The sequence below is a fragment of the Centroberyx affinis genome, unplaced genomic scaffold (genome assembly GCF_046629955.1).
Source record: "Centroberyx affinis isolate AG114_WGS23_722 - 3 ecotype Tasmania unplaced genomic scaffold, CSIRO-AGI_Caff_v1 ptg001096l_1, whole genome shotgun sequence".
NCBI lineage: Eukaryota > Metazoa > Chordata > Actinopteri > Beryciformes > Berycidae > Centroberyx > Centroberyx affinis.
The window spans coordinates 33,668-57,711 of record NW_027279641.1 but is presented as its reverse complement, the minus strand read 5'-3'; the positions used below and the strand labels follow the sequence as shown (position 1 = coordinate 57,711).

At 41.7% G+C, this 24,044-nt stretch overlaps 1 protein-coding gene across 2 annotated transcripts in view; it reads left to right on the top strand.

Moving 5' to 3' along the window:
• sh3pxd2b (SH3 and PX domains 2B) overlaps positions 1-24,044 on the top strand; it is a 51,964-nt gene that overhangs the window by 2,108 nt on the left and 25,812 nt on the right. For both annotated transcript variants that reach the window (XM_071523630.1, XM_071523629.1), the window contains exons 2-4: positions 2,338-2,418; positions 15,482-15,557; positions 23,505-23,581. In XM_071523630.1, the coding sequence (XP_071379731.1) occupies positions 2,338-2,418; positions 15,482-15,557; positions 23,505-23,581 (234 nt within the window). The remainder of the gene's footprint in view (positions 1-2,337; positions 2,419-15,481; positions 15,558-23,504; positions 23,582-24,044) is intronic.

Genomic DNA, 24,044 nt, shown 5'->3' with positions numbered 1-24,044 from the left:
TGCAATCATGGTGTGGAAAGGAAGGAAATGATGTGTGATAGTGCTGTGATTAGGCCATTGCCATGACAGTGTCTCTCCACCAGCATGTCTCTGCCACATGAGGGGCTCTGTTTTGAATTAGTACCTTCATTGCATGGGGGGCAGGGGGAGGGGGGGTGAAGAAGAAGAAGAAGAAGAAGAAGAGTGTCTCTTGAGGCAGATGGAGCAGTGTTTTTCCTGTTTTGACAGTCAATCCCCACTGGTTATGCAGGACATGTGTGGGAGATAAAAATGTCCAAAAGACAAAAGCACATTTCTCACTTTCTCTGCAATTCATAAACAATAGAGCCTTTATCTTTATTGCCAAACAGCAAGTAGTGGGAGTTATCATGTGGGTGATTTTGTCTACAAAATTCCGTTTGTTTTGCATGCAGTCCATTTAAAGCAACAAACATGACATCATTTGAAGTAGAGGGCCAACAGTGAAGGCCACTGCCAAAGGCTTGGCAGGTGTGAGTGTTGGTTTTGTGTTTGCAATCTGTGAATATGCATACGCGATGTGTGTGTGTGTGCATGTGTGTGTGCGCTCCCATATGCGTGTGTGTGCTTGCATCCATGAATGTGTGAAAACGATGACTGGGTTGATGGACCAACAGACCTTAACGCTGTGAGTGTTAGTGATGAAGGACGTGAGGTTCTAGAGGTCCTGTGTCTCTTCCATCTGTCCGTTTGCTCTCTGGTCCAGGTCCGTGTTGTTTTCTGCTTCCGGTCTTCTCTCTAAACACAGAGGCCTCAGACCTCCGACCTCCAGAAACCTGAGGTGTGATTAAGAATACAAAATGCAGGATAAAGGTCATGTCACTTTTGAAATGAATGGGAGTTGAACCTATCCTGGAGGAAAAAACAACTGAAAAATCACATCCCTGAGAGGCTCTTTGTATGGGAGCATGTACATATGAGAGTGTTTCTTTGACCTCAGGAACTTTGATAGGTATAATTGGTATGGTGACTGAGCTCCTTTTCTGTCTGGGAGCTATGGAGGAATTGTTTCCTTTTACAGGCCCCAGCCTCGCTTGCCTGGGTAGGAGTATGGACCTTGTAATCCCAGTTTAGAGGACTAATTCATCTTAATTATTCTTGCAGACAGTGGCAAGGAAAAAGCTCAGCCTACATGTTTTGCTTTGAATAAATCTCCTTCTGAACTGCAGAAAACTTAGTTAGCCACAAGCTATACTCTGGATATAGTCATTAGGCTCATTCTTGATGTGTAATGAAGCCACCATTGGTAAAAAAGTGATACCTATTCTTACAAACTGAGTTGAAATAAGTTATGGAACTTTTTAAGGTATAGTAGGTAACTTAAATCCTTTGTTGACAAAATTATAACACAATTCTGGATCCTCTGTACTTTAGCTCAGGGTTTCATTTCCAAAGAATGGATATACTGTTTGGGGATATAACTCTTTTTCTACAATGAAGACAGCCTGTCAGCTAGCCAGCAGAGCTCCCGCAATTGGACCGTCCATGGCCATATCTGACTCCAGCGCCCTGAGAGGGAAAGCGAGGCCAGAGAAGGTCTGGGAGCGTGGCCAACAAAAGCATTCATCCAGACACAGCCAGCCACCAGGGAGTTTCCAATCACCTCCCTGCCTCTCCTCTTCTCCTGCTTCAGGGAGGGAAAAAAAAAAGCAAAGTGTTTGTTCGAGTTGAAGCCCAGCCAACAGACTGTGATGATTAGGCTAGATGACGGCAGTGGGTTAGATGCTTTTTATGTTGTTTCACTGTTGAAGGTGTTGATCTGAGGCTGATCTGGTCTTGTGCACTTTCACATGTACAAGAGGTTGACTTTTAGTGCTACAAATGATGCAAAGCTGAACAGCGCTGTCTCTTTTGTATTTTAAAGGTCTTAAGATGCTTCATGCAAATTTAGAGTGTGATGTAATGGTTTTCCTTGCTTGTTCTACATGGTAATATCTGGTATGACAGTCAGTTCCTCAAAGATCTGTCATCCATCATAAGTAATTTGCAAAAACAACATGGTCAAATCTGCTGCATACGCATAATGATTTCCTCTTTCACGGGAAGTGATGATGCGTATGTAGTGGGAAGTGAAATCATAGGATATCCCTGTTGCGTTTATGTGAGCGGATGATGACAGTGAACACCACCTGATGTTGCCCGCTGAACATAGCATCCACCTTTCCTCTCATGCTATCCTCACTGCTGCTCACGCCAGCGCCAATTACTGGCACCATGAGTCAGGACTGATGTCCCAAGGGCTTTTGATCATCGGATCGCTGACAATTGCGGTGGTTTGCTGGTTCAAATGTTCCAATTATCCCCGTCTTTGTGTTCCAGGTTTACATCATCAAAGTGTCCTGGAGCGATGGCAGCACAGAAATCATTTACAGACGCTACAGCAAGTTCTTTGACCTGCAGGTGAGTGCGTGTGTGTGTGGTACTTTGTGTGTATTTATGTTGGTGTGTGTTAAAGTCCCCATGAAATAAACTCCCATTACTTTTACTTCCTGGAAAACAGAGTATCTTTAATGGTGACCTTATGCTGTACTGGTAGGCATAAAAATATACATTTCTAACCAATAAAACCATCAGATTTTTTAACAATCCCACCCCTCCCATCAAATAAAACTGCCTTTCTCCCCCTCACTCATATTCCATTGGTTTAGACTCTTGAATCGCTGTGTTATGTCCTGCCCCAATATCCTGTTTCAACAAGAAATTCATCAAATCAAGTAGAGTAAAGATGCCATTTCACAGGGTCTTTAAGAGTGTCTTGGTATGTGTTCCTGTATGTATACGTTTTGTGTGTGTGTGTGTGTGTGTGTGTGTATGTGTGTGTGTGTTTATGCATGTGCAGTTGTGTGATTTAGGGGGCAAGGAGTGTGACAGGTTCTTAATTTATCTGCCAATGAAGACTAGCACAGGTCAGGAAGAGAATGGCAGCACTGTCACAGTTCTGCACCCAACTCTGGAGAGCCGGCGTCTCTGGCAAAGCTCTCCCTGCTCCACCCATATGACACCGATAATTATATATGAGCACGAAGAGTCGGAAAAATGCCCCAATGAAGTTAATAGAGGACAGTAATGAACAAGATGACCGCACCGATGACCACAGAAATGTCTGAATCATTCTCGAACGTCACGCTGGCAGTGCGTGTTGCTCAAGGAGAGAACCTCATCAGTATCCTAGTTTCCCTTCTTGTTTCTAATGTAATGGATCCAGGCTCCTGTCCCTGTCTGGGCTTAGAGAGCAACCTCTTCTGATGAGCACACACTCAATTTAGGCGCAGCACGCTGTCAACCCTAATTGGATTATATTCCTTTTAATTGATCAGGAAAACTGAATAGTCAAGGCATGAGCAGTGGAATGAAGTTAAGTTACAGAATTATAATGATGCATTCGGGTTTTCTGAGGCTGCAAATGTACTGTTAACAGCAAGGATACAAAATATCTCAGTGCTAGTTTCATTAGGTTGATTTAAGCCTGGAAAAGCTGCCAAGCGCCTAATTATAGATCAGCTCTTCTTGCTCTTGTAATTCACTGCAGTTTTGAATCATAGCACCTTTCTCTGCTGTTCAGGCTTTGCCAAAGTAATTCTCCATCTATAGCGATCAACAAGAACCTTTTTTAGTGTGAAGTACACAGGTAGGCTAAAATACGTTGGCTGAGGCTTGTTGTTTGCCCTTCATTGATAATATTTAAAGGGTAGTTAAGTAAGGGATGAGTGTCTTTGCATTCCAATAGGCAAGGTTTTCATGTTCCAAAACCGAGAGTATGGGTCAGTTTTTAAAGTCAGAAATCTCAGCACCTGGCGAGGTAATCGTTGACTCATTGGTATTAATGAATAACCATGTCTTCCGTCATTTTGTGCTGTGGGGCAGTAGACTCAACAATGAACATACTCCTGAAATAAAAAAAAAGGTGTTGCATTGCAAGTAGTAGAGTACTTACAGTGCAACACCTTTTTTTTTAAATTTCACAGTAACATTTCGATCCAACTGGACCTTCGCCAGACCTTCGTCATTGTTGAGTCTGCTGCTTTTCTCCGATGCACCTGCACAAATGTTTTTGGATGTGCAAGTTTTCCACTTCATCATACTGCCAGCACAATTCACAAGTGACGTCAGTGAGAAGCTATTGTATCAATGCCGTTTTGAAACCGATGAGCTGGTATGAATAATACCAACTGAGCCGGCTGGGATTTTCAGCAGGGGCATTCCCCATGCTGGTGTTTCGCCCCTGCTGTGCCGCTCAGCTGCTTCCTGCTGCGTTGATAGCCTGTGGGTGGGCTGTCAGTGGTGAGGGAGATGTAGATAAACCCAGCTGGAGAGATTACAAGGCAATCTCTTATCTCCTGTTAGGTTTGGCATTAAGGTATGAAACTACCCCGAGGCTTTGGTATGTCTCACAGAGAGAGAGAAAGAGTGTTTGTGGCTGTTCGGAAAGGACTAAACCTTGCTCAAGCCTCACCTTGAAAAGGGATTATACATGTTTTATATGCAGTTGTTTGTAGCATTCCATGAAGTTGTGTTTTTTAATCTTCTTAAAAAAATCAATAATTCCTTGATATTGACCTTGTGTAAATTTACAGAACCTGCCTTGATTTTTGAGGGCACAAAGGCTGTATTTTTCCCTTCCCTTCACTTAATTTACCAGACTATGATGAGAGACAAGGTATCGGTTTGACATCAGATGTCTGGCCAGAATAGTGACATATAGTTGAGTCATCCAGCTTCTCTCTCTTCCCTTTCCTCTCTTCCTCTTTCCCGTCTCTCCGTCTTATCCTCCTCCCCTTTCTCCCTTCAGCCCGGGTCATCTCTCGTTCAGTGACGTGACGCTGTCTTCACGGTGACAGCCATGTGTTGCAGGAGGGGTTGAAATGAACAGAGACGGGCTGGTAACAAGTGACAGATGAAGTGTCCCTGCTCACAGCCAAAACCAAAAAAACCAGAGCCAGACAGGAAGTGTTATTCATCACATCCTGTCAGAGTGGCCAGTCCAAGCAGCTGATGCTTAAATTGAACCTCAGCAACATGGTTTTGTGTGTGATCACTGGCCACAGGATAGAGTTGTTTCACAGAGACAAGTACATTCTGATGTCAGTCTAAAGTCTACGTTTATTTAGGGGATTTGTGTTCTTTCAGACCTAAATGATTAGTGGTTTATGTTTTAAATCCACTTATTTTGTAATCGGATAAGGTATTATCATTTGTTTTCTTCCATTTAACAACCAAAATACAGACCGAGTTATATTAAGCAGACAGTGATCTTGACAACAAGGGGAAAAAATAGACGATGTCTCGATGCTAACTCACATTCCTTCACCTTTTTAACAGCAGGGCTTATGTTACATTATCTGGCCCAGTAATGCCTCCCCTTCCTTCTTAGATTAAGTGGTTACCTGTTGATGAAGGTGATGAACACAAATAGCATAGTATTAACTTAACAGACTCGGGAACAAGGCCGGCATCATGGCTGAAACTGCGTTTACTTCTCTCTAATTACTGAAACCTTGCTTGTCTGGCAGTACAGTGTGCACCTCCTGACTCTGAGGCTGCTTGACAGAGAGCCAGAAGATATTTCTGCTGCTTCACACCCACCGAAATGTCTTTCCTCTAACCATGGTTTATATGTGGCTGCTCACCCTAAATAGCATAAGGGAGAGTTGTATCCATTTATGTGTATTGGTGAATGACTAAGCTGTCTATGGAGAGGCAGGCACAACACCCCATTCCCTGCATTTATCCATGCATGTAGGCAATAGCAAGTATGCATATAAGTTGTGCAATCTATTGTAAAAGCTACTCATTATTGTGCAAGCGAGAAACAAATTGAACATGAATTAATTTGCATCTTAACATAGAAAACTGGTGTTTTGTCCCTGCGTTTCATCCTGACAACCTCCAAATAAACATCTACAACAAACTGACTAATGGGTTGCTTCAGAAAGACGGAAAGTGCAGAGATTTTTTGCCATGGGGTCATCCTAGTGGCTTTGTAATTGTATTTCCATGCCACCAAGAGCAGTTTCCATGCTGTACACGTGTCCACTCAACTTCACACAAACCCAGTCTCCCAGCTTTCTCAGTCTCGTTTGAGTACAGAAACTCTTGTTACTGTAGCGTAAAGTTGTGTAAAATCCAATACTTTGTTACTTGCTTCTTCAGAGTCGCACAGCTGTCACATATTTTCCATGTGCAGTAATCAAATAACAAAGGAGGGGTGCACAATGTTTTGCTGTGAGCAATGGGGCTGCCTGTTGTGAGCATTTCACAAAACAGCAAAAATGTGCTCATTTCCTACTAGTGCACAGTAAGTCGGGCATTTTCGCAATAAAGTTGAGCTTCTACATCCTTATTCGTGCATTTTGTTCTGGGGGTAACTTCCCATAATGTGTTATTACTTAGGAAATGCTGAATGAAAGATAGATATACTTTGCTAAAGCACCATGGACTGGTTATGGTATATGTGTTAGGGGTCGTTTTAGAAGAGATTTAGAAGTTGGACTAAAGATGTGTTTACCTGTGGAATACTATGAAAGGAAACTATATAATAGTCCAAAATAATCCATTGTTAGAAAATGTAGAGTCATCTTAACATTTTTTCAACCAAACTATTCAACGCAGTGAAATGAACTTTGTTTTAGTTCTTTCCATACAACCATATGATCTGCTTTGGAGATGCTAGCCTTTATGATTCAGTGAAATGAAAGCAAAAGACAAACATTCAAAAAGTTTACGTCACCAGAACGCTCAGTTTCACTCTTTCCCTATTCGTGTCTTTTTGTTTATGACTGTTGGGAATGGATGTGGTTTCTAGGCAGTATGTCCCAGACTCACACCATGCCAACAGTGAAATGGGAGATCTTTTTTGTTTTTTGCTTTCTGGCTCCTTTCTCCCCCTTTACCATTTTTTCTCGTCTTTTCTCTTTTTTTTTTTTTATTTGAAGACTTTCTTTACAAACAAAAAAAATGACAGCTGCTCTGAAATAATGATTACTGGCATCTCAAAGTAAAACTCACTATTGGATATTATCGAAGTTGTTAGCTATTTTTATCTATTTACTTACAAAACAAGCAACAACTACTGAGTAACAAACATCAGGTAACATTTTTTTCCCCAAAAAATGGATATATAGCATTTTGGATTGAAACCCTTCAATTCTCCTCAGTAGAATAATCAGTAGTTTGGAGTCTGTGTGCTGAGAGAGCAAATAGCTGGGAAGGCAGACATGGAGTCAGGAAATGCATGTCTAAACCCAGTCTCCTCCCTGGGATGTTGACCCATGCAGCTCAACAGGCGGCATGCTCCCAGTGAGTCTTGTTAACAGCTCATGATGAGGAGAGGGCACACAATGCCACGGCCCTGTAAAACTCAATGTTTACAGCATTAGAAAAGCCAGCGTTAGCAGTTCTGTAGGATGCTGTAAGACGCTTTGGCAAAAAGCACCCACCAAATGATCGATGTTAAAGGCATACTGAGCAGGATTTTCCCCCTTGAAATAGCATAAACTCATCCAAATATGATCCTACTCAATCATTACTTATGGCCCATTGGTAGTCTAGTGTGACAGTGTGTGTGTCTGCAGAGACTCTGCCTTCTGCTTGGATTTTCTTATTTCTGAATGTTTGGGACGTTACTGGGTGTCAACCGTTTGGCAGTGGGTGTGTCCGACTGCAACCAAAAAACACAGCTGAATCGTTTTATATCTAAAAGCCACGCTGGTTATGGTAGCGGTCCCAAACTCTACCTACCTGTCCAACAGAAAACAGGCCAACTCTGCATCGCTCTTCATCCCATCCCCATCCTCTGCTTCAATACTCACCAACGGCTGACAGCCAACCCCAGATTCAGTTTCACCTCGCTAGCAACCGCGTTCAGGGGCGTGCGCTTCGCATCTTGTTGAGCTAGGGAGGAGGGGCCAACTTTGTTTACAAGCCACAACCAGCAAAATCCTACTCAGTATGCCTTTAAGTTAAAATACACTTCTTAGCAGTTTCTGGCAGCAGGGTGGCACATTGAGCAGGGAGATGAGCCTTCAGCTGGAGGAACCAGGTTTAAGCCCCTTTGTCGACAAGCCTCCGTCCTGCTGAAGTGTCCTTGAGGAGACACTGAATCCCTGCCAGCCCCATGGGTGCTGTTGTATAGCTGACCCTCCCACTCCACTCTGACCTCCCTGGAGGGGGTTAAGGGAGAAAAGAATGTCCCTACAGGGAGTTATAAAATATCACATTAACATTATCTAGACTATATCTAGACCCAGTTTTAGCGTCCATTGCAGACAACACTTCATGATCAGTGTTTTTACAGTAGATGGTTCTAGGGAGGAAATTATATAAAAATTTTCTCCATGATCGTGTAAAGTTTTTGTGGGACTGCTAAACTGTTTGAGCACACTCTAATGTAAATGTCATGGAGATTGAAATTAAAGGAATACACCAAGTTTTTGCCAAAATCATCCATGTGTCCTCGATAGATCATTTGCTCCAGTGCTCCATGCTAACACTTTAGCATATACGACTATGTTGAGTGATTGTGTGGCTAGCATTATCCAAAGTAAGAAAACTGACCCTTTTAGTAGTAAAGAGTTGAGTGTTTTTTTCATTAAATGATCTGTGGATTTATACATTTTAAAAATAAAATATCATTGACTCAATATGGCTGATGTAGCCAGGTTTATTTTTGGAACCGTTTCACATGAGTAACCGCTTACTCATCGGGTGCTCAGTGATTTTTAACTGTGTGAAATCTCCCCTCACCCACCACATTCACTTCCAAAGTAGTCTCTGTTAGTTCAAAGCACTAGTTTATTTTTGCATCACATTTTGTGTACATTTTACCTAAATTGTATCCTACACAAAACCGCCAGACGGGAGCGACCGACCTGCCAGGGGAACATGGATGATTTTGGTGTTTAAGTTCTCATTGCTTAACGCGTGAGTCGACCAACGGGCCAATCTCCCACAAACTTGGCATATTCCTTTAAGAAGAGAGTCATCCACATCAGATAGGAATGTACAGTAGCCTGAGTGGAAGAATCAGAATCCTATCAAGATATAGACACTGAAGTCGCACAGAGAGCAGCCATTGTTCCGGAGCCTTTCACAATGAGTCTGGTGCCTCTCACATCCTCTTTATAAAGCCTTTGTTCAAAGGCTGGTTGATGTGGTTACAGAGGATATGGACTAGACAAATAATAGCCTGTTGGAAAATTACATTAGTCTCTGACCCAGCAAGCATTTGTCAAATGAAATGACAGCGTTTTGAAGGCTTACAGTATGACTGGATGTACTTGTCATGTGACAGTGGAAAGTTCTGTTCCTGTGATGTCACTCCAACCGGATAGAACCACTTCTACAGATATTGATATGTATTCCCGTTTGTAGAATATATGTCAATGGCCTGTGTTTGTGGATGGGAATACAGTCAGTCGGCCACAAAATAAGTGAAATTTCCGTATGTTTTTAACTAAGATAAGATCAAACTTTAATGATCCAGATTAGAGCTGCAACGATTAATCGATTAGTTGTCAGCTATTAAATTAATCGCCAACTATTTTGATAATTGATTAATCGGTTTGAGTACTTTTTTAAGAAAAATAAGTCAAAATTCTCTGATTCCAGCTTCTTAAATGTGAATATTTTCTGGTTTCTTTACTCCTCTATGACAGTAAACTGAATATTTTTGGGTTGTGGACAAAACAAGACATTTGAGGACGTCATCTTGGGCTTTGGGAAACACTGATCGACATTTTATAGACCAAACAACTAATCGATTAATCGAGAAAATCATCGACAGATTAATCGACAATGAAAATAATCGTTAGTTGCAGCCCTAATCCAGATGGAAACACCATATTCACAGTAAAATGACTTTAGTTTACTTTAAAGAGACTGAATTGAGATGTTTCTGGCAACTTTATTGCGATGTGATCAGTGTGTGGTGTCAACAAATGTTTACATGAATCGGTTATCATGCTAATCTGTATAATGCTAACGCAGCATGCATTTCCTTCCAACTGAGAGGAACGCAGCAGGGCATCGTTAAGCAAACATACTTCACCATAGCCTACAATAGGCACGTGAAGCTCGGCTGTGCTCCGCCTCAGCCTGTCATCCGCCCGCCTGGAAAGCATGAATATTTGATGTTGGGTACATGATGTAACCGGCTGCCTGAAGAGACATCTTTACTCCATCCAGATGCCTTTTCTCGTGTGAGTGGCTCTGATTACAGAGTAGATACAGGGTTTAGAGTAGAGATGGTAAAAAGGACACAGAGGCTGGGTGTGTCTCGCTCACAGGCAGACGCATGGGAACAATTACAGCGTGTGGGGTATTGGCTCTTTCCCTCTGTTTGTGTGTGTCTCTCTCTCTCTCTCTCTCTCTCTCTCTCTCTCTCTCTCTCTCTCTCTCTCTCTCTCTCTCTGTGTCTCTCTCTCTAGCTCTTAAAGTGGAAGCTCTGTCTCTATGATGAGGCATCTGACTCTTTAGCCAGACAGATAAATGTCACGTCGGTTTAGGGCTTTTCTTTTTTTTAATCCCCTCATGTCTGTGTAGAACTAAAGAAAGAGGGCTGAAAGACTTGTATATCTTGCTTTTTTCATTATGTCGTGATAGAGGAAAGAGGGTTCAGGACTCTCTTTACTGTGTGTCTTCTCATTGTTTTATTGCTTTGTTTAACAGAGAAAATGGTGGTTCTAACTGTATGATGTAGAGCTTTCGCAGTCAGAGCCAATCAGAAGTCAAGCACTTTGGTCAAACATGTTTTGTGTTTAACGTGCTGTATAAAATCACACTTACATTTAACCCTGACTATAATTGGTTTGATAGTCATGCCTGACAGCTGATCTGGGGCCTCATATATAAAAGATTCCTCTGCACAAATGTTATTCTCACAACCAAAACCAAGCCAAAGTTATGATTTATGAAAAATGGTTACTTTGATTTTCTCCAGTTTTCTGAGATATAAAAAAAACTAAAACTAAATATATAAAAAACTGTCAAAACTAATTTCTGTCATCACCCAAGGTATGAAGAGTATAGATGTTGTGATTTGTTGTTTCATCATATTTTCATATATATTTTTTTTTTTGGTAAATGAGGCCCCGGTGTTTTAGCTATTACTTTCCTGTAAGAATCAGTTCTCCACTGTAGGCTTATCACGATGGACTGCTTGTTCTTTTTGTTTGGCCAGCTCTGCTCATTTTTAAAGAGGAGAGGAATACTTAATCAGCAGTCCTTTGAGAGGGGAGTGTAGGTTTATTTAGTCAAACATCTGTCACAAATGGGATTTAGATACAAAAAACAGTTTCATATTTGGTACATTTCATGTCATGCTTGGTGATTTGTTGAGTTCACAAAGGCTCTTTGAAGCTCTTCGGAGGTTTTGAAGATTAGGTTATCGATTTTATGAGACATGTTGAACTCCCATGTATATGAAATGATGGTATTACATAAAATGATCAAATAGACACTGGGGATTTAGAAGCATTAGTTGTGAGCATGAGTTATTGGAGAAACAAGGTGGAGACCCTCTGGCTCTGCAAGAAACGGCCAATAGCCTGATATTCAGACTGAATGGCCATTTCATTACCACTCCATTATTCAGCCTGAGATTGCCTTCTCGTTAGCCGTTTTCTGTGTGGGGAGGTTGATTTTTCCCTAACCAATCACTAGTGACTGAGGTATCCGGCCGCTCTGACGTTACTTCAGTCTGACACTGATGCTGCGCAGCCAGTTAGCCTCTACATCCATGGTTAGCCAGCGGATTTACCAACTTTACCAAGAATGTCGGTCGATTTTGACAAAAATATAGTTTTTGCAAAGACAATATGTTAATATAATGTGTAACAATATGTTAAGGGAGTTATTTCAACAAATCCATTCTGCCAAAACGGTAATGAAAAACCGTTTCACGAACTGTTCAAACTTTAGTCCCGCCCGCAAAGGCGCTGACTGACTCGATTGTTTCTCAGAGCGAGAACAAGCCGTTGGCTAGAGCAGTGATTCTCAACCTTTTTCATATCAAGGACCCCTAATTTAGTCCACATTAGGGCCACGGACCTCCATTTGATGAGATTTTGTCTCTCGGACCCAAATCTGAGAATATTTTTATTGTTAGATATGATTTTGTCCAAAAGAGAGAGATAACAGTGAAACTATGACTATTAATTCTCTAACTTATTGTAAATTAAATAATTGTGAAGTTTAACAATTCATCAATTTGCTGGGGACCCCCTGGAACCCCCTCAAGGACCCCTGGTGGTCCCCGGACCCCACATTGAGAACCACTGGACTAGAGCAACAACAAACTCTCTGAATCGCTCAACAAAATCTGAAAAGTGGGCGGGATTCAGGAAGTTGGACCCAGGCTAGCCAGCAGTAGAATTTACACACATCTTTACAGCTAAAGACATGTGCAGATCTGAAGATTCCTTTGTACATCGTTGTTCACCTGTAAAACACATGTCTTCCTACATCCTTGGAACATCTGTCATGTTTTTCACACCGGGTCAGATAGTATTTGCAAATAACTTTTAGCGGCAGTGCCAGTCAGCCTACCAGATGGATGAGGTTTACCACATCAGTACAGTTTCAAGTTAAGTGTCAAGTAAATTGCTAATTCTCAAAAAAAGAACTATACTAAATTGACTTGTGGCTGTCTAAACTTTCTGCCGCTCACTGTTCTATAGAAAACACCACCTCTCTCCACCTGAGTATCCTAAAACAAACCATAAACTAGTTTTTGAAAATACCGCTTGGCACAGGTCTGGGTCTTTCCCACACCCTCTCTCTCACCTCACCTCGGCTCACACCTCTCTCCCTCCTTTCTCTGCTGTTTTTGGCTCAATCCGACATCGGACTGTTATTGTTTCTTTCAGATTTGCCGACGGACATTTTCTGACAGCTTTACTCTCCTTCATTTGTACAGCTGGTGTGCATGGAGGTGCTTTAATTCTGCTTACCTAAGAAACTATAGGCATATGATGACATTGAAATAAAGTACACTACCAGTCAAAAGACACACCACATTTTTCTTTATTTTTACTATTCTCCACATTTTAGAATAATAGTAAAGACATCAGAACTATGAAATAACACAAATTGAATTATGCAGTGGCCAAAAAAGTGTTAAACAAATCAAAACTATCTTATATTTTAGATTCTTTAAAGTAGCCACCATTTGCCTTGATGGAAAGGCAAAGGCTTAGGAAAGGCATCAACTTCACTATTTATATTTGTCTATAAGAAACCAATTTCAAGCATTTAAGCATAAGCCTTTAGATCAAAATGGCTTTAAGATAATGAAGAACATAGTACATTCAATCGGGTGTGTCCAAACTTTTGACTGGTAGTGTATATATCTTATAATTAGAAGTTCATGTGAACTACTGAGAGATTTCAGTGAAAGTGATGTCTGGTTGAGCAGATGGAATGCAACAGCCTGTTTGTTGTTTATAGTTCACATTTTATGATTCACAAATTTGGATTGGAATTCAGGAGTAGGTGGACCACCAGTGGGCAGATCACCAATTTCCTGTTTTGAATGAATACCTGTCAATCATGTTTTATGAGGGCAGCAAGCTGGGTGCTTCACATCCTCAACTATGAGATGCGTGAAAATGAGAACACCACATCAAATAGACAATCCCCCATACTGACCACATCAGAAGCCTGCATTTTCCTTTGACATTTGATGGTGGAAGAGAGAAAATACACCCACACACACACAACACACTGAGCTATGAATTCAACCATCTTGTATAGAGAGTAGACATACCACTACTGATGTACATAAAAACTAGGACTGTATATTCCTAGTTGTACATTGCCAGTCCTGCATATTCCCACATTCCTCTACATTCAGACCTAGGAGTGAATCACACATACCAGTCCAGGTTCACAGATTTTTAATAGAGAAGGGAATGAAAAACATTCCTGGTTTATCAAGAAGACAGCAGGGCAATTTGTTTTGACCCTCAGATGCCTCCATGGAGCACAGCCCTGATAGATACTGTTTTATCAGCCTCACATTGCACATAACACAGTCAGAGAAGGGTATTACTTTCATCACATGCTCTTTCACAGTGTCCACAGCTCTTTCGCCCAGGGCTAACTGTCTTAATTCTTAGCTAAGTGGGCTCTTAGCTGTGAGCTGAGGATGACACTGAATTTAGTTCAAGCACCTCCAACTAGCCCTAAACAAATATAACTTAAAGCATGAACGTCTAGTGTGAAAAGCGCTATAGGGGGTTCATCCATCAAACACTTCCCTGACTTCCCCTAACAATATTTATCTGTAGTGGAATAAAATGAGCTTTGAAATGTGAGAGTCTTCCCTTTTGTGTTTTTGGTATATTTGATTTTACACTCAGGGTGCAATATCAAAGAAATTTCCAGGCTCTCCTTTCTCAAACATTGCAAGTATTTTTCAAGACTTCTGGCAGGAGGTTTCAGGCGGTTTTTCCTCAAGTACCATACAGGGATCCGTAAGCGAAGACAAAGTGCAGATCTGCTGTCAGGAAAGTGCTTGCAGGCAGCATCAAACCTCCTGCGTTTTGTTGTGCTTAGCATGTAATGGTCTGCTCAGCTGGACTAAGAGTGACGCAATGCTTTTGAGTGCAGTGTGTCTGTGCTGAGAGAGAGAGAGAGAGGGAGGGAAGAGGTGATGAGAGAGCGAGAGAGAGAGAGAGCGAGAGACATGGTGAGAGAGGTGAAGAGAAAGATGAAGAATGAGAAGAGAAAGTGCAAGAGAGAGTTCATTGGTCGACACAGCCAGGTGTCATTTTATTGGCCTCCAGCTGCTTGGCGTATGCAGCTGGAGGCCAATAACACACACACACACACACACACACACACACACACACACACACACACACACACACTCAGGCATATGTGTGCAAGCACACACAGATTGAACTGAAAGTGGCCAAGATGATGGAACATAACCTACAGTGCAATATGAAAGAGAAAAAAAAGTGAGAGTGAGAGAGATGTCAACAGAAAGAGACCAAACAACTGGATAGATAGATAGAGACAGACAGACAGAGAGTGAGGGAGAGAGAAAGATAGATAAAGATAAAGTGAGATCCAGAGAAATGGGGATTGAGAGAGAGAGAGAGACAAGGGAACCGCTGCTCTCTGGACTATTCAAATTGGAGAAATGTTCCACTATGTCAGTGTTGCCTTGCTGCTAACAGCCCCATAGCAGCAGCAGAGACAGCAGCATGTGTACTGGAAAGGAAAAACCATACCATCTGCTCAGTGCATTCCTAATCATTGGCAGGCCTTCCTTTATTGGCCGAATTCCTTTTAGGAACTGCTGATTTGTAAAAATGTGAACCCTTCTTCTCCAGCCCCAGCTCTCCAGTTGTGTGTAATGGGAAGTGCGTGTTTCTGTACGTGTTCATGTGTGTATGTGTGTCAGTGTGTGTATTGTATTTTGTGTAGTCATTAGTTTTAATTAATCTTGGTCTTTCAGATGGAATTGCTGGATAAATTCCCGGTGGAAGGAGGCCAGAAAGATCCCAAGCGCAGGATCATTCCTTTCCTGCCAGGTAAGAGTTAAACACACAGTCATCTTCCACGCCCCTACACACACACACACACACACACACATATTACACACTTGGAGTAATAATCTCATTTTCATATAAATAAATGTACAATTTCCTACTCTTTATCGCCGATTGATATAAAGCAATAGTGAATCAACTTATAGCTAGTTCATTAAAGCACTTGCTGTCCTAAACACTGGCCGTTAGATAGGTCTTTCCTGGGAACAATCCTCTGGCACACGGGAAGTGATGCATTTCAGTTTTCTGTCAGCAGTAACAGCAATTTGTCTGGGATAAATAGAAGAAGAACTGGGTAGTTAGCATGAGCAGCGATAGCCACCATGGCTGAACAGACAAAGAAAAGAGTGACACCTACAGAAACTCAAACTTCATCAACAGAAAATCCAAGGAAAAAGACGTCACAGTACCGAACACACTGTTTGATTGACAAGTGATCTCTTGCTCAATATGTTGCCAAAAAAAACAACAAAAGAAAACAAGGAACTCGAGGATTACCACTTTAATCGCTCATTGTCCCTCCGTTTGATTTCTCTATCGCGGACACCTACACACACCGGGTTAAAATATAGACACAGACAGAAATGACTCAGTGATAGACTGTAAATGAAGCAGAGGTAGGCAGTAAGACCAGAATAACCTCCTGCAACCACACTTTCTCATAACCTCACTGTTTCTGTGGATCAAGCATGATTATGTTTTTCCATCTGCATTTTAAACATTTACTGTAGCTGACGCTCTAATTCAGACCAACTTACAGTGAGTGAGAAGGTAGGAGTTAATTTTACAGCACATATGGCTGTTGATAGGCGCATTGGATAGCAGTTTGGCATTTATTTTTCCTTGCGCATTTGCATATTTGTTCATTTAATTGTTCAGTGTTGTGTTAATGTTTTATCTAAATTAGTTCTTCATTTAAAGAGTTATGTATCCCAGAGTTTAAAAGAATGTCATTATTATGGGTTGCAATGCAGAGTTCTAGTGTCATATGGTCAAAAATGCAGTTTCAAAGGCTTTTCCATTCTGGCAAAAATAAAACTCTGGGGGAAACACTGAATACTTGTAATTTTGTGGCATGGAAATGGTCAAGATTAAAGACATTCAATATTGGCACAAAATATCAACTTTCGGTGACTTCAGTCTAAAAATCTTTATTGGCCTTCAGTTGAACTGTAGCATGGTTGGAATCTGCAAACTTTTGTTAGGAGTCAGTTTCTCTCACCATCTTCTCGTCTAAAAACTGACCAGAGGAGTTTAAGATTGCTGCTTTTTAAGAGTTTCCAATACTCCTCTGCAAGTACAAGTGGCAGTGGAGTTTATTTTGAATAAGGGCTTTGGGGCGTTTTTGGACTACCTTTCGAAATAGAGCGATTGAGTCCCTGGTGAAAGTAATCCTTTATGAGTGTTTGGGAGACAGCCTCACCCCAAAGACCCCACCCACCTCTCCCCTGCTGGGCGTAGGATGGGTGGGGGATAGGATTTTTCTGAGGCGAGCTGGAGGTCTGGAACTCATTGAGAGGATAGACACACACACACACACACACACCTACACTGTTCACTGTTTGATGAACTCAGACTGGGGGAGAAAAAAAGAGAGAGAGAGGGAGAGAGAGAGATAGGAAAACAATGGAGGCCGTTCTTACTACCTCTTATTTGCCCTCTCGGGGGGGGGGGGGGGGGGGGGGGGATTTTAATTTAAATGGAAACACAGTCAGACAAACCAAACTTGACCACAGATACTGTTAACCATGCTCACCCACATTTAACTCTCTCTGCTTCCTTCCTGCCTTTATTGTTCGGCTTGGAAATTTATTGATTTTCTCTTGCATTGCTGTCCATTTCCCATTAAGGATCTCTCTCTGTCTGTCTGTCTGTCTGTCTGTCTGTCTGTCTCTCTCTCTCTTCCTATCTCTCTCTATCTCTCCCTCTCTCTCTGTCTTTCAGTGTGGTTGTTAGATACATTCACTCCTGCTGTTTTCAGTTACAGTGTTTTATTTTCCCTTTCCTTCTTTTTTCCCCCCTGAATGAAAGACACTGAACTGACATTTGTTCAGGTGGTTTTTATTTAACTCCTACCTCTCTGTCCCCTCTCAGATCTCTCTCCCTCCACCCACTCATCTGTCAGGAAGCGACAGGAAACACATTCTCTAGCTGTTTGACATCCTGCTCTGTGGGGTTTTTCTTGAGGTTTCCAGTATCTAAAATACATATCCTATAGTAGGCGATTCAGACAGCCATCCTTGACTTGCAGGATACATATAACTCGCTAGTGATGCCAGTCTCTCTTTATGCCTGCTACTATTAATACAAAGTTATTAATCCATACCATACCAACGTCTGGTTGACATGTAAAAGCTGATGTGTGTGCAACAGTATGGCAGGTTTAAATAACATAAAATAGATCAGTGAATGAAGGTGCAGTGATTTACACAGCACTGTATCTCAACTCAGCAGGTGAAAGTCTCTGGATATCAACCCAAAGAAGGCACTGGAGCACACAGATCACTGGTTATAATCTAATTTAATAGGTGCAAGCACTTATGTTTCGATGCAATTCCGTCTTCATCAGACAATTTCTGACTTTTTGACCTATTAAATTATATTATAACCAGTGATTTGTGTGCTCCAGTGTTTTCTTTGGGTTGATATCGAGCGACTTTCACCTACAATCTAAAATAGATGTCAAGATTTGGTTGACCAGTGATCTAACAAGACTAGGTCAAAACCTAGTATATGGCTGGACTGACTGTCAGGTGGACTGAGCTTGCGCATATGCATCGAAATAAATGGCGATATGATATAATTGTATAGATTCTACTTTAGCTTCAGCTTACACGCATGATATTGGTCAGCCTGCTTACTGTGTGGGAGAAACAGGCTCCCGATCTCAGCGGAGAAACAAGATGGCGGAGAAAACGAAACTTAACTTTCTGGCTCTGTGATCCTATGATGTGCCATGTGCCACGGCCGACCAATGGTGTAACTTCATCACTCAGTCAGTCAGTCAGTCAGTCAGTGAGTGACAGACATTCACATTTGTAGGGCTGGCCCCGCTGTTGCGGTCCAGCCAAAAATATGTGGCTTGAACAGAAAACTAAAACTGGGTATCAGTGTTATTCCTACTAGCATATTGTTCCCACTTAGACCTTGCCTGTCTGTAGTACCAGCTGGTGTTAATTTGGAGTCACCTTCGGTCTGAGCAGTGATTTAGGATCTGTCACCGTAAAGGGGTTAGAGAAGTGGGCTGGTGACCCAAAGGTTGCGGGTTCAAATCCCCAGATTGGCTGGGAACATCTGGGCAGAGAGTGAATGAGAGACCCTTCCCCCTCCCTCCTGCAAGGCACTTAACCCTCAAACTGCTCCAGTGGATCTGCTGAGAGACCAGCAACAGAAGACTGGTTCTACTGGGCGGCTCCCAGGACTGAATATGTGGAACTGTATGAATGTGAAGCAGGGTATTTTTGGAAAAGATTATGCATGCTCAATCCCTGGATAAATTAAGGTTTAAAATTTTTTTTAGATGATCAACCATGACTGATCCCAGATCAGATCAGGCACTTCTGTGAGGAGGTTGAAGTGAAGTGGGTCTGATTTTCACAGGAAGTTTCCTGACAACCGAGACCATATGGTGGTAAAAATGTGTTACTGACGGAGCAAAAGTCTGGTCTGAGACCAGACTAACATGGCACGGAAGTGGTTTTCCCTTCGCGGCTTGGTTTGTTCAAGGCCCCAAACTGTTTTTACTCCTTTGGTATCTTCACATCAGCAAAGTGGTCTGTCTGTGTGTACATTGCAGAATGTCTACTGCCTTTTTTTTTGCCAAATTAGAGGCCAAGCTATCACATTCTGTCCATCCTTGACCTTTCAAGAAGAGCTTTCTAAAGTTCCAAAACAGGCCCATTTTTGACTTCTTCATTGTCATTCTTGCCTGTATGATTATGTTGTTGTTGTTTTTTTTTCTTGGTTCAAGATTACACATGCCTGTTGGGCATTTCTCCTCTGAATACCTCACACGATGCTATGTTTTTACATAACATAGATAACCTTTGGGAAAAAGTGATGAATTTGATCTATTCGCCCCAGAACCCTGAACGCTGCATTTTAATGCGTAGTGTCAGTAGGTCACCCTTTGAAAAGCAGTTGATGTGCTCTTCACCAATCATCTAAACCCCAGGTTGTTAAACTATGAGTGAGAACCCAAGGTGGAATGTGGGTCTGTTTCCTTTGGGCCCCCAGCATGATAAAAGACGTGATATGCTTTCATGAACTTGGGTCCCAGAAAGAGACTATAAATTTGTAATCCCTTAAATGATAGATCTTCATACTGTGTTCAGCCGCTCTGCTTGGCTGGAGATTTCTCCGCCTGCCACTGTAGAGAGGTAGCCTACAGTACGTTGGCTAAACTTCAAACCTTCAGCCTTACAAATCAGGGCTTAGAAAGTATTTCTGTGGAGCTGAATAACTTGCATTCCCCTGTTGAAGGCCTCTGTGAAGGGCAAAACGAGACAAAATAACACTTAAAACTACCTTGTTGCTCATGCCCCATTCCCGTCACGTTCATGTCTTGTCTTAATGCATTACTCCCCTCAGGTTGCAGAGAGAGAAGCAATCGTTGCTCTTGTCTGCTTGAGTGCGGTGTGCCAGGAGCATACCTGTCTTTTACGGCGGCTTATGAAGTCGTGTCTGCTCTTAGTCAGCAACTTACACAAGAACGCAGTAATTACAACACACACACAGACACAAACACACCTCATTGTTTCACGCTGTAACTTAGCAGCTCCACATACACGCCTTTTTTCGCAGCATTAAGCAAAAGTTTTAGCCAGCAAAAAATTCCCACAAGAGCGAGAATAGGGTCAGAGACAGGAGGAATTTAGATCTGGTTCATCCAGTGACATATAGACTAAGGGGTGAATAGGAGGCAGCGCTAAGAGCAACTTTCTGTGTGTTCTCAGTTTGTCTGACTGTATTTCCATTTAACACACTCCTCTTTCTTCCTGAGAGGTGAGGGAGAACGACCTGTGTGTTCCCTCTCTCTGTCTCTTTATACCTCTCTCTCTCTCTCTCCGTCTCACTCACTCTCCCCAGGAAACAAAAGTTGTTTGATACCCCTGGTCACTGCTGGCTCTCAGATTTACCATAAAGCCTGTCCTGACTAATCCTTGGCTCCAAGGCAGCGGTTTTCCTTCTCCCCCCCCACTCCCCAAACAAGCCCTTTTCATCGGCTGCACCCATGGTCTGCCGTGCATACAGAGTGGACAGTGTTGAGTCAATGCTTTTCTTCTGACCCCCGAGAGCTTTGGAAAACTGTCAAGAAAGCTTTCTATTTGAGAAGTGACGAGGGACGGAGAGAAAGAAAAAGACAGAGACAGAGGAGGAGGAGGTGGACAAGGAGGAGGAGACTTGACTTTCAACTAACTCTTTAGTTTTAGACGCTGTCCAGACGCAGCGTCTGCTTTGGGTTTCTCTGGCAACATGTCGCCAAAACGGTTTGATGAGATTGGGAGTGTCTTGTCTCATTAATCTCCCATTTAATCTTCTCCCTCGCATGGTACAGGATACTCCTCGTCTGCATTAATGTGGTGAGAAATTAGACTGACTGACAGATGCACTCTGCTTCACATTTACTGCCTTCATTCTTATTTTCTGTACTTAATCACATACAGTATTAAGTAGTCAAGACAAATAGAGAAATTATCCAAGAACTCAAAGGCTGTAGCCACTGATGTTGAATGTCCGACCAGCTCACAGAAGTGGTTCACCTATCCATAATCTCATATTAGCAGTCGGCTACATTAGCCTACGTTGTTGAGGTTATTTTTTATCTCCAAACCAACCAGGTGTAATTCTTATTAACTGACAAGCTCCATTTAGAGTGTTGTTCTTTAATAATATCCTTGAAATGTATGTTACATATTCTTACTGGCACTTCTTTGTCAGTCAAATTGTATATATCTTAGCTGTGCCGGCTAGCTAATGCTAGGTGACTTTAGCTGCTTAAAACAAATAGTTATAGGCTTCAAGTTACACAATTAGACCAGGTTGTTTTGGAGATAAATCATAAACAAAATAGATAAGCTGACCGTACATAAAACAAAATATTAGCACTCTTCTCGTTAGTCACATGGAAAAGAGAGATGAAGGGGTGCCTCAAGTGAGGAAATGTAAATGAGTGTTTATTTCCTCTGGTTTTTGCCTCTTTCTGTTTTCCCCACCCACCTGAGTCAGCTGGCAGACCGCGGTCGGGGCAGAGATGAGATGGTTGGATACTGTATGGAGGCGGAGGGGTTGAAGGTTGGGTGTTGGTAGTTGCGGTTATTGTGTAAAGTTTGTGAGATCTGAATCTGAAACTTTGTACACATTCGGCCTCTCTTCTCTCTCTCTTCCCCTCTGTCTATATTTTTAGTTTTTATCAACAGAGATTTTGCAACACAATTGACATTACAAGACAGTAAAACTTGATAAACATTATATTACAACATGAACATAAGTCTCTATGTGTCTATCACTATCAGTTTGTCTGTATGTCACTCACTCACACACACACACACACACACACACACACACTTGCACACACACACACACACTTGCACACACACTTGCACACAAACAAAACAGACATCTGCGGTTTTGAGCTCTGCTGCTTAAGGGAGCAGAAAAGCCATTTCAGGCATCATGGGTAATAAGGCGGACCTGGAGGGGGTTGACTTCTCAATGGCGATCTCCTGTGCGATAGATTCATGTTTCACCGAGTCTGCCTTAAATTCTCTCTCTAAACAAATACCACAAGCCCTTGATGGAGGCGATACAGTCACTCCTAAAACTGTGCCCCTTTTTTGTACTCAGGATCTTTTTACAGTCTTGACTTGATGCCCAGTTCACATGCGTGCATTAGAGCTGTCTCAGTGAATTTACTGGAGAACCCTCACCAGTTAAAATGGAGAAGAAAATAGATGTTGGCTCTCGAATTTCCTGCATACCATAAAAGTTAGAAGAGTGTTTTAAGAGGCCTATTTGTAGCCATTTCTTGTTATTGTTATGGCGACCCCAGCTCCTCCGTGCCTGTGGTTATTTGCGACTGGAGATAAGAATAGGGGAGTAGCATTTAAGATGTCACGCAGACGTAATTTGCTTTCCCGAAATCATTTATTCATGAGTTAGAAAGGCCAGCCATTCACCTAGCTCTTAACCCACCTCATTGTGCTGTCAAAGAGTTATTGATGACGCTACTGTATTGTGTCTGCATACTAATGGACTAACTATGTTTTCTAAAGCCAGTATGTCCTTATTGTCCTTCACTGGATTTGTAACTTTTTAAAAGTTAGTACATTACTTTGGATAAGAGCATCAGCAAAATGAAAATGTAAGAATTGAGTGATGTTGTAAAAAAGTACTGCCGATATCGCAATGAACATCAAAATGTTTTTAACTATTACTGATACTTAGGTAGCTGTTTATTTGAAGTGTTACTGATGAGGAAATATATGACTGAAAAATTCAATACTTCATAATCATTCAATACTTTATAGTCAAAATTCATACCTGCAGTCAGGCTGATCAATCAAGCATCTTAAAATAACTTCACTTGGTGATAATAACTTATGAGGAACCTTGTATGTACATATACCTTTTTTAAAAATGTTATTCTGCTGATCTTTTAGTTCATTTTTGTTATGTTTCTGTACTTTGTCTTGTCCACGTGTCCAAATGTGCTCTTTTAAGGATTCAGTTTCAATTTCAGTTTACTTTACTGCAAGCATGAATTATTAAAATCAAAGACAAGGCTCTATGAACACATTATCTGCACATTTTGAAAGCAATGGCAAAAAACTTCCCTGAAAATAATCTTAATTGACAACTGAAACTGATTAAAAGTTGGACTTCTCTGTACCGCCGGTCTCTAACACCGTTGTTCCTGATTTGTTCCAGGGAAGATCCTGTTCAGGAGGAGCCACATCAGAGATGTGGCCATGAAACGCCTGAGGCCCATCAACGAGTACTGCAGGGTGAGTAGACTGACCCACATGTGGCCTCAACCTGGAAAACTGTAACTGGTGTTTTAGACGGATCCAGGGAAGTTAAATACGTCCTCAAGGTAAAAAGTACAGTTCAATGGAAAAGAAAAAAATGTATCCCGCCCACGTTCCAACTTACTGTTGAACAGGAAAATGGAAAATAATCTTTTTATGCACTCTGTGTTTATTTAAGCATTATGAGGATCTCTCTGTTTCTTTGGGCACATGCTATGTTACATTGAGAGTGACCAGACCATCTGGTTTCAAGACAATTTGTGGCTGAACTGAACATTTCCCATGATGATTTTATTGTCCCAAATTTGCCCAATTTGTAAACATTACCTTCTCCTCTCAGATATCCCAGCTGTCAAACAGATAGACAGTCAGTTTAGCTGTTTCGCACACCCACGGATATAACGGGGTCACATCCATTAAAATTAAGCATTGGCACATT